General features: G+C 41.8%; 1 protein-coding gene across 1 annotated transcript; it reads left to right on the top strand.

The window, feature by feature from the left end:
* The first annotated feature begins 2,598 nt into the window (after nucleotides 1–2,598).
* On the top strand, nucleotides 2,599–4,557 carry TCEANC (transcription elongation factor A N-terminal and central domain containing). The gene has a single exon (XM_016202928.2). It carries the CDS (start codon nucleotides 2,719–2,721, stop codon nucleotides 3,922–3,924), a length of 1,206 nt encoding a protein of 401 aa, XP_016058414.2. The 5' UTR covers nucleotides 2,599–2,718; the 3' UTR covers nucleotides 3,925–4,557.
* Nucleotides 4,558–15,160: the final 10,603 nt, after the last annotated feature.

Below are 15,160 nucleotides of genomic sequence, written 5' to 3'. Positions count from 1 at the left end.
CGGTATTGATTCCAGAGGGAAGGTTGATTGATCCATTTACATTGCCATTTTTCAATAGGCACATATCTTAAATGTATATAGAGTTTATTATGAAATTATATTAGATGAATAAGTTTTCTGATTATGAAAATAATACATAGTAATCGTAGTAAATACAAAAAAGAGTAAGAGAACAAACAAAAATCACATAAATTTTACCATTCAGAAAATGCCAGTCTAAAATTTTGTGTATCTATTTTTGACCTTTTCACATGATTTAAAAAAAATTTTTTTTTAATTGATTTCAGAGAGAGGAAGGGAGAGGAGAAAGAGATAGAAACATCAATGATGAGAATCATTGATCGGCTGCCTCCTGCACGCCCCTCACTGGGGACGGAGCCCGCAACCCAGGCATGTGCGGGGAATCGAATTGTGACCTTCTGGTTCATGGGTCAGTGCTCAACCAGAGCCTCACCGGCTGGGCCTCACATGTGACTTTTAAGTGAAATTTGGTTCAGACTCTATATGTTGTTTTTATTTTTATTTTTTTAAAATTTGTCTTTATTGTTGAAAGTATTACAGATGCCCCCTTTTTTCCCCCATTGATCCCCCTCCACCTCGAACCTGTCCCCTACACTATTGTCCTTCCCCACACTATTGTCTGTGTCCATGGGTTATGCATATATGTATATAACTTCTTTGATTAATCTCTCCCCACTCCCCAACCCCCGCCTTCCCTCTGAGATCCCTCAGTCTGTTTCATGCTTCTATATCTCTGGATCTGTTTTGTTCATCGGTTTATTTTGTTCATTAAATTCACATATGAGTGAGATCATGTAAAACTGAATCAGGAAGAATCAGAAAACCCAAATAGGCCAATAACAACCGATGAAATAGAAGCAGCAATAAAAAAACTCCCAGCAAACAAAAGCCCTGGTCCAGACTGCTTCACAGGGGAGCTTTATATATGTTGTTTTTAAATAACAGCTTTATTCAGATATAATTTATATACCATATCATCCCCCTATTTAAAGTGTACACTTTAGTGTACAAGATTAAAAGAGTTCTGGAGGTTGGCTGCACAACACTGAATGTACTGAACATTACTGAACACTTGAAAAGGGTTAAGATGCTTAATTTTAATGGCAAGTGTGGTTTTTAGTGTATTGACAGTTGCACAACTCGTCACCACAATCAACTTTAGAGATTTTCCACCTCCCCCAAGAGAAACTGTACCCATGAACTCCCCTTTTCATTCCACACACTGGTGTGCCCCCCAGACATAGCTAACCGCAGTTTCCTCTGTGTCTCTATGGATTTGCCTATTCTGGGCATTTCATATAAATAGAATCATACAATATGTGATCTTCTGTGCCTTTAACAGAGCACAGTGTTTTCAAGGCTCATCCATGTTGTAGTGTGTATCAGAATGTCATTTCTTTGTATTGCCAAATAGCATTTCATTGTATGGATATATACTACATTTTGTGTATTCATTCATCGGCTGATAGACATTTGGGTTGTTTCTACTTTTTGTCTATTACTAATGATGCTGCTATGAACATTCATGTAGAAGTTCAACCATTTGGGACCTTTTAGTTTCTTCTCAGTTTGAAGAAAATTCTTACAGATCCTGGCTCCACACCTCTCATTTTCTTAAAGTAAATTTATCGAAGTAGATTTGCTGTCTAAAAGGGCATTACATTTTACAGCACCTGTCAGATGGTTTCTAGGAAGACTGCATTTATTCTGTCTGTAATCGCTTCAGTGTTGTTAGCCTGTGTATGTTCAGTGATGGATATTTAATACAAAGTGCTGTAAAATGGGAGTCCATGGGTTTTTTTAAAAGACAGGGTCCCTGCCATCAAGATGCTTGTGTTCACATTTAGACGAGATGGGCAGATCTGGATCCACAGGTATCATGTAGGCAATATTATGTGCATGATGTGGAGAGAAAAATAGACTGGTGGGGTAAAGTAAACATTTGCCTGCCAAAGATGAGATTCATAAAGACATAATCATCAAGCAACTTTTTACACCTAAAAGTTAAAAAAAGTTAACAGCCAAACTCTGGCCTAGGGACTAGTTAGTCCAATGTCATAAATCCTCTGGATCGCTTAGTCTAAACCTTTATCCTGTTGTCCAGAAGACTCAGATGTCAGCACAGCGGGGCCATCAGACCTGGCTCTGGCTGCCTCCCAGCCTGTGCTAGCTCATGACTTCTTTAGGTTCCTTGGGACATCTAAACAGCATCCCCTTTTGCCCTGTTTCTCATTCTTTTATATTCAGAAAAGCACCATGGAAAGATTATAAAATCAGCAAGTAGTTCCGTTTTATAGCTGAATATGGGGGACGTTGTCCAGCCTTGCTCGGCCGCACCCTATTGATGTTGACATTGGCATGATTTCATCACCAGCATGACCACCAAATTCCAAGCACAGGAACTGATGAATCTTGATTTGGGAAGTTCACTGATTTGTAAAATTAGAGGTGGCAAAAGTTATAGCAGATCTTCCAGCAAGCTTCCTTTAAGCAGTGATTCATGTAGAAGCTATTTGCAGTGCTGCTTTTTTTTTTAACTACTGAGAATCAAACTTTATTTAAATTTATCTTTATTGTTGAAAGTATTACAGATGTCCTCTTTTCCCCCAATGACCCCTTATACCCCTCACCTTCCCTGCCCCGAGAATCAAACTTTTAAAACTAAACCATGCCACATTGCAGATCCCGTTTTCTAACATGTCACACCCATTTTTTTCACCTACCTCCTTTAGAAAACACTGTGTAGGTAACTGGCAGAAAGTGCCATGCTACTATCAGGAACCTGTGACTGGCAAATGCAAGCCTAAGAAAGTAGAAAACTCTTTTTTCTTTGCAGCTGTGAAAATGTCCGCCAAGGCCCAAATAGCTGCGAGAGCATCCCTTATTGAGCAACTGATGGCTGAAAGGAACTTTGAGGATCTTGGCAACCACCTGATGGAGCTCGAAACTCTGCATGTGACTAAGGAGCACCTCCAGCAGACAGAAGTGGTTAGGGCTGTGTACCGAGTCCTCAAAAACTGCCCCACGGTGGCTCTGAAAAAGAAAGCCAAGTGTTTGCTGTCAGAATGGAAAGCTCTTTATAAGGATCCCCATTTCAAACCAAGGGACAGCCCCAAATTCTTCCCTACGGATGGAAAGGACAAAAATTCAGGACTTTCTTCTGACTCAAGTCAAAATGAGGCATTGGGCAGCTCCAGTTCTGATTCTCTGCTATCGTCCCAAGATGTTTTGGCAAAATCCACTGAAATGATTGTGCCTGCAAATAGCTCTAGTGGAATGGAACCTAAGGAAGAGTATGTCAGGGGTAGTGATCTTAAATCCACTGACAAGAAATCAAGTGAGTTGCTGGATCCTGCAGTGCCCGTGAGAATGAAATGCACAGAGCTTCTTCATGAAGCTTTAACTAGTTCTTCCACAGATCAGTCCAAAGCCGAGTTGTGGCAAAACTTTGCAAGAGAAATTGAAGAGCACATTTTTACCCTTTATTCAAAGAACCTCAAAAAATATAAAACTTGTATCAGAAGCAAAGTTGCCAATCTGAAGAACCCCCAAAATTCTCACTTACAACAAAACTTGCTCTCTGGGACCATGTCACCAAGAGAATTTGCTGAAATGACTGTCATGGAAATGGCAAGCAAGGAACTGAAACAGTTGAGAGCTTCGTACACGGAGTCTGGCATACAGGAGCATTGCCTTCCCCAAGTGACTGAGGGCACAGAGACCAAGAAAATAAAATGCAGACACTGTGAGAAGTTCAATTGCAAGGTCACTGTAATAGCCAGAGGAACACTTTTCCTTCCAGGCTGGGTACAGAATTCAAACCCAGATGAACAAATGATGACCTATGTAATCTGTAATGAATGTGGGGAGCAGTGGTACCATAGCAATTGGGTGTGCTTATAATTGTAAATAAATGTTCTGGCTCTGGCCAGTGTGGCTTAGTTGGTTGGGCATCCTCCTGTGCACCAAAAGGTTGCTGGTTTCATACCCAGTCAGGGTACATGCCCGAGTAGCCAGCTTGATCACTGGTAGGGGGCATGCCTGTAGGCGGCAGCCAATCAATGTTCCACTCTCACATCGATGTTTCTCTCTTTCTCCCTCTCCTTTCCTCTCTCTCTAAAAATTGATGAAAAATACTTTAAAAAATAAATAAATGTTCTGAACAGCAGATAACCAGAGTGATACCTTTTATTTGCATCACCCTTTTATGCTTGTTTTTAAAATCTTATACACACTGTTCTTAAAACAACCCTAAGAAGAAGGAAAGAAAGTCATTTGCTGAAGTTCACACCCACATCACTAAAAGTTGATGGTTTGGCTAGAGAGTGGATGACTGCACTGTACTTTGTGACCACGTAGTACTTTGCTATTCTCAGGGTGGCTGAGAGCAGCTCAGCATAACGTAGGAGCCTGTTAGAAATGCACACTTTCAGGCCCCAAGCTACTGAATCTGAATCTGCATTTTGGCAGAGCTCCCACATGATCCTGTCCAAGTTGCCAGCTATTTTAGCAATAGGCCAGTAGTTCTCAGCAGTGGCTGCGTATTAGAATCATTTAGCGAGCTTTGAAACCCCACTGAGGCTGAGGGCCAACCCTAGAACAATTACATCTGAATCTATGGGCTGCAACCCAGGAGTGAACACTTTTTTTAATTCCTCGAGTTATTTTGAAATGCCATCCGAGATGAGAACTGCTCATACCTAGGCTCTCACGTGATCCATTTCACAGCTCTAAGAAAAGACTTATTCTGTATACTTTACAGATGATGAAACAGGTCCACAGAAGTGCCGTGACTTGCCCAAGTTACACAACCATAGGTAGCCCAACTCGAACTACTCCCAGATTGTCTTCCTCCACCTTCACTGTCGGGGACTGCCTCAATATTGACTTCTTTTTTTTTAAATCCTCACCCAAGGACATGTTTCTCATTAATTTTTAAGAGAGAGAGGAAAGGAGAGGGAGGAAGAGAAACATCGGTTTGTTGCCTCCCGTATGTGCCCTGACCAGGGATCGAACCTGCAGCCCCTCGGTGCACAGGATGATGCTCCCACCAGCTGAGCCACACCAGCCAGGGCAGTATTGACTTCTGAGAAATGTGTTCCTGGAGATGTAAGACTAAATGCATAGTGCCTTTAGGCTCTAACATTGGGTAACTAGAGCTTTGTTATTTTTTCCTCTTGTTTCTCACTTTACACGTCTCCCTTAAGCCACAAAAGTTACCCTATAATTAATCCCACACTATTTTGTTTCGAGTCCTTGATTAGTCGAAGGAGTTCTTTTTTTTCTTTGCAGAGTTCTCCAGGGTATATAAACCCTTCAACTATGACATTTGGTTTCTGATGTTAGGGAGCCTTCATGCTCTCAAGGGCATATTTTAGATCTACAGAGGGCAAAAACCCTCCCAGGCTTTGTACCTGGGAGGCTGCAACTTTGACAAAAGACAGATTAACGAGAGAAAACCAGTTTATTAACACTTGCAGCATGGTACAGGCAGGAGAAACTCAGCGATGAGTAACTCAAAGGGGTGGTTAGAACTTGGCCTATGTGGCATCTTAACAAAGAACAACGAATTTGTAGAGAAGTAACAAGACAAAGGAAAAGGGCTTTGGGCTTCTAGGGGCAGCAAACCGGGAGAGTAAATATATGGGGGACCTAATGGAAGATAATGGTTATGTAGTCAGGTTTGTTTGTGTAGACTCTTCCCAGTGTCTCCGGTGGTAAGGTTGCTACCTCCTTCCTGGTATGGGATTCATGAGGGGGATTTGTGTCCTGCTTTCAGGGAGCTCATCCCGGGTCTGCTTTTTCTCACTTGCTTTCAGCTCAGAACGATCCTTATGCCAGGATGGCATATCTTGGGGTGACATACTCTGAACCCCTCTAGGTCTGAAATTCCAAATCTACTTATGTAAAACAGGAATTAATGTGTCAGGGGAAGGCCATTGCTTCAGCCTTTGAATCTACCAACATTTCTCTAATAAATGAATTGAAGAGGAAATGACTTCTTTGAGGCCTTGCAGTGTTTAAGCAATCGGTATAATTGTTTAAACACAACAAGCCTTCTGTGTGGTTACAGCTGATTTTTTTCTCTTTTAAACATTCATAGAATATTAATTGTAATAGTTTTAACAAGCTTACTTCTGAGTTATCTGCAAACCAGATAACCTATACATTTTCACCAGTTCTTTTCTCCTAACTTGCTTAACTTGCTCTGCCACAACCCTGAAGGCCTAAGCACAGGTAAGATTTACCTGCCTCATGATAGAATTCCCCCAAAGGTGCACAAAATGAAAATATCCTTGTCTTTTCAAATGGTTTTGAAGAAATTAGCTTGAAGCCATCAAGTGTGAATTCTATTTTGGTCCCTTTTTTCCCTGAGACTCCCCAGGGCTGCTTATTGTGATGTCACATGTTAGTCTTTTAAAGAGAAACTTGCAAAGTCACCTAAAACTTCAAGTTTCACAAAGTGTGGTTTCATGTGACTTGGAATGATCTTAAAAGCTATTCAGTGGCTATAAAAGAGCATAGTACATGAAACCCAAGTGTGATTAGTTCATGCCACTATTTGCTTTTTCATTAGGGTTTTTTTTTGGTGTGTATGTGTTTTGGGGTTTGGGGGTTTTTGCGGGTAGTTTTTATTTATACTGGAATTTTGCAAACAAAATTTGCAGACAAAAACACCTGAAATGGAAATCCCTTTACTCTCCAAGACGTAGAAATCTGGCTAGTCTTCCTCATTTTGTATTAACTGTTAGTGGCTTTTACAACTAGAGTTAGGAAAATAGTAACCTGGGGGTTTTCTTTTAGCCAATGAAATAGCATTACGTTTTCTAAGCATAGATAATCATTCTTTCACATCCTGTGTCTTATTCCCTAAAAATAAAAGTGTTTTATAAATTGCTTTTGGGGTAAAGGATCTTTCATTTAATTTAAAATAATTTTTACAGGAAAAGGCCCCAAGATGGGAGGGTGCCTGTCAGACAAGGTACAGCAAGGGTCCACTGGGACTGAGGTGTCATGGCAAAGGGAAGGAGGGTGAGCAGTGAAGTCAAAGAGCCATCGGGTTGGTCAAGGCCCTGTCGGTCACCATAAGAACTTTGGAGTTTTTTCCAAGCCTCATGGGAAGCCATGGAAGCTAGGGAGTTGGTAGTGAAAAGATTTGAATGACCTTTAGGAAGGATCCCTCTGGCTGCTGTGGTAATTAGATGGGGAGGGAAGCAAAGACAGATGCAGGGACACCAGTTAAGTGGCCATAGCAATGGTCCAAATGTCATATACAGTGATACCTTGGTTTTCGAACGTCTCCGTTGACCATTTCGGGTTAGGAACACCGTAAACCTGAAGGCGATGCTTCGGTTTTCGAACTCGCCTCCGAAGTCGAACATGCCCCGCGGCTCCCACTGAGGGCAGGATCCTGAGGCCCAGCTGTCAGCTGTGGATCCCTCGGTTTCCGAATGTTTCAGACCTCGAACAGTCTTCTGGAACAGATTACATTAAAAAATCAAGGTACCACTGTACCTGGATTCAAACTTGAGTACACAAGACAGCTCTCCCTATATCCTTATGGTTGCCAAAGTCCTTGATGATGGGGTTCAGGACACGCTACTCCAAATATGGCACCTCAGCACATGGGATATTTTAAGCTGAAGGAATTTGAGAAATGGCGGATCATAGGACCCTCAAGTGAGAGGTGCCCACCCTACACCCAAGGAAAAGACCACTCTCATGTCTATAGATGGAGACGTGCTGAGAGGAATCTGAACAACAGGCCTCGCCAGGTTTCCCTCAGTGTACTACCCTTGGCTCATAACCTTTGCCCTACCACATTTTCTCATGACTTTCCACTCTTCATCAAACCTAGCATAAAAACACTCAGGCTTAACCATTTTGGGGGGGTATTTATTTCCTTATGAAGGCTCCTGTGTCACGTAAAACTTACGTTATAAATGTGAATGCTTTCCTTTTGTTAATTTGTTTTTTGTTAGAGTCCCAGCCAGAAACCTAGATGGATAGAAGAAAAACGATTTTTTCCCTCCCTACATTGGCAATATTGCAAATGGATGTTTCATAAAATACAACCGACCCCAAATTCCCTACCTGTGGCCCAGAATAAAAAATAACAAACAGCACAGAAACTCCACACAGTGCAAGTATAGCCTGGATCCTGGTTGCCATGGTTATGGGGAGTCGCTGTGCACTAGGCACAAACATCAGTTACACCTGAATGCAGAAAGGCTCTCTTCATGGATTTTCCCACATCACTCTCCTTTTGTCCATGTCACTTCTTTTAGATCAAAATTTGGTACAATCACAGCTCTGTCTCTTCCGCAGCCCTCCCTGTGATCAGAGGCTCCTTTCATTCCCTGTTTCCATTTCCAAGGACCAGCGAGGAAGCCTGCGGCTGGCAGCGCTCCACCGCCTTTGCAAGGGCCAAGGGCCGGGCCTTCATCTTTTAGGTCAGATTGCTGCTTTGTTATTTATAACCTACCAGTAAATGCAAAATATTTCACTCAAATATTTTTCTCTCCCAGAGGTATTTACTGTAAGGGCCTAGATTATAGAAGGCACCTTCTTGCTTTCAAAAGAGCCCACAATCTGAAGGGAGAACCCATGACGACTTCATATAATCTCATTTGCAATATTGTTTAAAATTAGGTTTCCAGAGATGTCACTGTGTATTACCAGAAAGGCTGTGCAGTAATGACTGCACATTGCTTTACACTTTGCCAGGTGCTGGGGGCAAAGAGATGGCCAAGACACCATCCCAGGCCTCGGGACCCACGGATGCAGGCAAAGCACCAATGTCATGTAGCCAGCAGCCATTTTGCATTTTAAGAGACTGAAGAGGCTGGGGTACAGGGGACCCGGAGAATCAGGGAGGGCTTCACAGAGGCTGTGACCCTTCAGTCAAACCTTGAAGTTAGCTAGGCAGAGGAAGGGCGAGGGATGCTCCATCACCATATTTGCTAGATTCCCGGCACTTTATATACAGCATCTCATTTAATCTTCACAACCATGCTGCCAACATTTGAGAGGTGAGAAAACTAAAGCTGAGAGAGATTGTTGCTTGCCCAAGGGTACACAGAGACAAAGCCAGGACTAGCATAAAACAGGTGGGGGGTTTCTTTTGCATATCATTTTGCTTCCAGAAATGCCCAGGCTTCCTGTTAATCCCACGCAAGATTCAAGCCATTTTTTAAAAATTGTCGTTTGGTTTTTCAATGGCAGGAGCATGTGGTTTATAGATTTCACCTTGACTGTGTATTCCTCCCTCTGATGGAGACCAGCCACGAACACCTGGCATGGGGTGCCGGCTTTCCCGATACAGGGGAACCTTCCAGAACCTTCTGTGGCATCAATGTGGTTTTATCTGATTTTCTGAAAAGGAAGTGATTTTTAAATTTTAAAATATAAAAACATGGAGCTTTTAAAGTTTTTTGTTGTTGTTAATCCTCACGTGAGGATATTTTTTTCCATTGTTTTTTTTTTTTTTTAGAGAGTGGAAGGGAGGGTGGAGAGGGGTGAGGAGAGAGACAGAGAAAAACAATGTGAGAGAGACACATCGATTGGTTGCCTCCCGCACTCACCCAGATATTGAACCTGCAACCCAGATATGTGCCCTTGACCGGGAATCGAACCAGAGACCCTTCAGTGCACAGTCTGATTCTCTAACCACTGACCCACATTGGCCAAAGCAAAAACATGTAGCTTTTAAAGGGACATGTATATGTTTATATTTTTTATGAATTTGAAGACTATAGGTATAAAAATATAGTTTCAAATACCATTTCCTATAAAATATAGTGACCTTTATATCTTCATTCTCTGTATGACCCAGGGAAAATAATTAACACAGATAACAATTATGACAAAATAGCCAAGCTGTTTTGCATCCTGTTAAATTATTGCAAGTGTCCTACAGCAGAGTAAAAAAAAAAAAAGAATTAAAATTAATTTGTTGGACATATTCTTGTTTTTCAAATATAAACAAGGTACAAATAGGAGTAGGTTCCAAGTAGTCATTATTTTTCTAATGATGGCCCATATTTTTAAAAAATCTAAAACAGCTATGGAAATTTTGCTGATCTAATTAATAACCAAGTTAAAATATTGGTTCAAATTTTTCTTATTATTTTTGGAATATGCTCACTTTCAAAATGTATGTAAATATAGACATAAGCAGCTGCTTTTATTTATTTTATTAAAAAAAAATTTTCAGCACCTGGCCAGCATGTCTCAGTGGTTGAGCACTGACCTATGACCCGGGAGATTGAAGTTCAGTTCCGCCGGGTCAGGGCACGTGCCCGGGTTGTGGGCTGGCTCCCGGCAGGGCGCGTGCAGGAAGTAGCCAATCAATGACTCTCATTAATGTTTCTCCCTTCCTCTGTCTGAAATCAGTAAAAATATATTTAAAAAAATTTTTTTCAATTATAGTTTACATTCAATATTGTTTTGTATTAGTTTCAGGTGTGCAGCACAGTGGTTAGACAATCACGTACTTTACAAAGTGATCCCCTGGTATTTCCAGCACCCACCCGGCTCCATGCATAGTTATTACAATATTACTGACTGTGTCCCCTGTGCTGCGCTTCACATCCCGTGACTATGCTGTAACTTCCAGTCTGTGCTTCTCAGTCCCTCACCTTTTTCACCCAGCCCCCCACCCCCTCCCCTCGGCAACCAGCAGTCTGTTCTGTGTCTTTGAGTCTGTTTCTCTTTTGTTTGTTCATTTATATTGTTCTTTAAATTCTACATATGAGTGAAATCATATGGTATTAGCATAATACCCCCTAGGCCCACCCATGCTGTCACAAATGGTAAGATTTTGTTCTTTTTATGGACGACTAAGATTCCGTTGTTTATATATCACAGCTTTTTTATCCACTCATCTATTGATGGGCACTCAGGTTGCTTCCATACCCAGTAGCTGCTTTTAAATCATCAAAATGGCATCATAATTTGCTAAACTCACCTTTGTAGAAGGAAACAAAAAATTAAGACATTTCTGAGGGTGTTGAGTGAGGCCTGAGTCATCTGGCTGGATCCCACCTACCGTGCCTATCTGTCAGTGACTGAAGACAGAGCTGTAAACCAGTTTCCATTTTCTTCCCCACCCACAGGCTTGTCCCAAACCAGGCCTGTCCGGCCAGTGCTCCTCTGAGCTCTCGCCCATGGCAGGGGGACCACATGCCCTTCTGTCAGGATGAGCTTAAGCGGATGTTCACCGTCTGACAGGAAAGAACTCCCGGGTTGAAGTGGGTGCTGTGTTGGCATCTCTGAGTCCCCCGACTTCCACCTCTGCAGTTTTGTGTTCATGCAATAGATGCACTTTTACCCACCCCTCCCCACCCCCAGCTCTGTGAAATCTCACACATTGCTGAGCCTTTTAGTGGATTTTGATACCATTTAAAAATGAGACGGTGGCTAAAGGGTGTGGGTTGGTGGTATGAAAATGTTCAAAAATTGATTGTGGTGCTGGCTGCACAACTCTGTGAATAAACACCATTGACTCCATCGCTTTGAATGGGTGAACTGTATGGCCTGTAAAGCTATTATGAAAAAATGAAATGAACTGAGAGGGAACTGGAGGCGGGATCTCTATTGGATGTTTATCTCAGCGAGTCATTCTGAATCTGTATAATTCAGTGTCCCACTTTGCTCATACCTGTAATGGAGAAATACGGCAGTCTTCCTCAGAGGGGCCTCCCGGGAGGCACCCCAGCCAGTTCCACTGACGGATAAAGAGGAGTCGGCTGGCATCCAGCAGCCTCTGTCCGCGCGGTGTGCTGGGCCCTGGCCTCTGCACTTCTGTATGGAAGGCCCCTTCCTCTTTCAGTCACACATCCAACAGGGCCAAAGCTGCGATCCACGATCATTGCTCCCCATCTCTCTCGGTTTCTTCCCCATTTCTCAAGACACAGATTTGAGCTGCACTGTCAATGATATCAAAACCCCGGAACCTAGAAAATCTTCTAGAATCAATGCAGAGCAGTTGCCACATAGGCCCCTGGTTAGATCTGTACTACAGATACTGCAGACAAAATCAGCCCCACACTTTCCCTGCTCACGGTGAGACCCTGGGATCAGCAGTATCAGTATCACCTGGGAGCATATTCAGAAACTGGTGCTCCATCCAGACCTATTGAATCTGAATTTCCCTTGTCACAAAGCCCTCAGTGAGTCCTATGCAGGTTCAGGTTTGCAAAATGCTGTCCTGTCCACAGCAATTGGACCTGTGAATTCTGCCTCCCACTTACACCTTTGGATGAAATGCCCAAGTTCCTGGCTAGCACTGCTTTCTCCACTGGTCTCAGTCACAACCGTCTCCACCCTCCACATTGCTAAGTCCAAGGGACAGTTCTCAGCCATGAAACCTATCAGCAGCATTTATACACTTGCTTCCTTCTTGAAAACACTTTTTTCACGTGGCTTGCAGTAGGTTACTGGCCTCCTTGCTGACCTTTGACTGTGCCAGACACACACCTGCCACAGGACCTTTGCACTGGCTGTTGCTTCTGCCTGGAATGCTCTTATTCCAGACTCCCAATGATTTAACTTACCTCTCTCAAGCCCTAGCTCAGATGCCATCTTGGGCAGTGAGGCTTTCCCTAGCTGGTTACTACGTCCCCAAGTACCCTTTCTGGTTTTTTTAATAGCACTTATTCATTATTTAGATACAATGCTTTACTTATTTATATTGCTTATTGTTTGTTTCCCATCCACCCCCTTCACTAAGTTGTAAGCTCCATAGGGTCAGGGATTTTTGTCTTTTTGGTTCACAGCTTATCCCCAGCCCCTAGAACAGTTCCTAGCACATAGGAAGCCTTCAGCAAAAATTTGTTAAATTAATACACTTAAGAAACCAGAATAGCCGGAAATATGACATTTTGATACATATGTACATTTACATAAAGGATTAAAAACAAGTTTAGAGGGAGCGATTGTAGTTTTCAATAGGCAAAACAATTTGAGAGTGGAAAGAACGGGGACTTGGAAAAGGGGAAACATGTTTTTCCCAGAATATTTTTGAGCTTTTCTTCTCCGTGTAGATCTCTGAGTGAGCATCAGATATCACATAAAATCTTAGGCCCTATATGCTCAAACGCTAGGGTAAGGATAATTGCCCAGTTGTCTTAGGACCTTTCGCTTTCTCTGCATTGTTTCCCATTTCAGTATTCAATAGCATTTTCACCAGAAAAAAAATAAGGAAATGGAGGTCAAAATAAAATTCTATTTGTTCATTGTTTTATTTGCCAGAAGACCCTGCAAGTACTTAATAAGGAACATAGTTGAAAGAGTCGTTTGGTGATTTCGTTGTTGTTGACTTAATTACCTGTGCATTACAGATTGTACTTGTTTGTATGTTGGTGATTCAGAAGTGGTTCTTTGAAAATAATCGTCCCAAAATTATACATATAAACACTGTTTGAAGTTTATGAGTTTTTTAAAGCTCATGTGCATTTATTTATTTCTGTTACAATTCAGCAGTTTTTAGTGTATTCACAAGGTTGTGTAACCATGGCCGTTATCTACTTTCAGAACACTTTCATCATCCCCAAAAGAAACCTAGTCTCCATTAGCAGCCCCCCCCATCCCTTCCTACTGCCAGTTCCTGGCAGCTACTCCTCTCCTTTCTGTCTCTATGGATTTGCCTACTCCAGACATTTCAAATAAATGGAGTCATACCATATGTGGTCTTTGGTGTCTGGCTTCCTTCACATGAGTTGTTTTTTTAAAGCTCAAGAAATAAACCATGTTTTACTAACCAAAGGAACTGTATTGACCTTTATTTAAAGTGCAGCTTTAACTGAATTTACGTAAATAACTTAATGTTTACACCTGTCACAATTACACTCCTTCAGACTTTTATGTCAGTAATTATTTTTGGTTAACCACATGCAAAATTTGACATATTGAATGCAGAAAAGCTCAACTCTTATCGACAAAATAAAGGTCATACGATGTTTTTTTCTTTAAGCAAAAGGAAATACAGATATTTCCCCTCGTTTCTTAACTTAATTGGCAAAGATGAGTCCAGTCAAATTTCATCAGTATAATCGCTGCCTTTAGTAAGGACTTATAGTCACTGTTTGGTGAGGACTGAAGTTTGGAATTAGCAACATGTAATCAGTTTTTCCCCTGCATATCTCCTTCCAGACACACATACCCTCTGGCATAAAGTTACTGTGCTTTTGAATTGTATGGCTTGTTGTAAAGCAGTCCCTTCCTCACATAATTCCATTACATCACTTGGCCGGGGGATTTCACACTTAGCTCATCCGATGAATCTTCTGTATTCTATCTCTCCCCTATTTTATCACTGCTTTATATTATTTGTGGACATGGGTTCCCCCCCCCCCACTTTAATTGTCTGTCAAGATATGTTTGTGTCCCTTAAAGCCCCAAGGTTAACTCGGCATGGTAGATGCTCAATGCAATTTTGTAAAGTCAACTTTTATTTCAAGTGGGAATGAAAGTTCAACATGAGTTCGTGTTTCTGTTCTGCATACTCACCCCACACTGTGGAAGTACCACATCTAACTTTAATAAACTGGGTCTAGTGTTACTATTATTTATGTTTCAAGTCCAATCTCCAGAAAAAAAAAAATTTATTCTAAATAAATTTATTTAATTCATGTCATGGAATTTGAAACTTATCAAATTAATAAAAGAAAGCACTGGTGGCTCAGTTGGTTGGCGTGTCAACCTGTACACCAAAAAGTTTGTGGGTTCAATTCCCTGTCAGGGCACATACCTAGGTTGCGGGTTCCATCCCTGGTTGGGCGCATGCCGATCGATGTTTCTCTCTCACATCAATGTTTCTCTCTCTCTCTCAAATCAATAAAAACATATCCTCGGGTGAGAATTTAAAAAATAAAATTTAAAAATCTTAAAAAACAGCAACAAAGTCCTGAGTCATAAGAGCTTTGTTAGATTGTATTATTGATCAAATATTTGATGCCCTTCCGGTGGTACAATTCTAGAACCCCACAGCACTCAGGTCAGGTTGGCCATGGGACTCGCAGTGCCCCTCCCTTTGGAAGGATTGTACATCACAATGTGGGACTGGCTTTGGCCAATCCCATATGGGTGGAATCATGAATGTCACTTCTTGGTGGAAGCTTTAAGAGCCAGCAGGGGT

This window comes from Miniopterus natalensis, chromosome X, assembly GCF_054644295.1.
Source record: "Miniopterus natalensis isolate mMinNat1 chromosome X, mMinNat1.hap1, whole genome shotgun sequence".
Classification (NCBI taxonomy): domain Eukaryota; kingdom Metazoa; phylum Chordata; class Mammalia; order Chiroptera; family Miniopteridae; genus Miniopterus; species Miniopterus natalensis.
The sequence above is the reverse complement of the archived record's forward strand: the minus strand, read 5'-3'. Positions and strand labels throughout refer to the sequence as shown.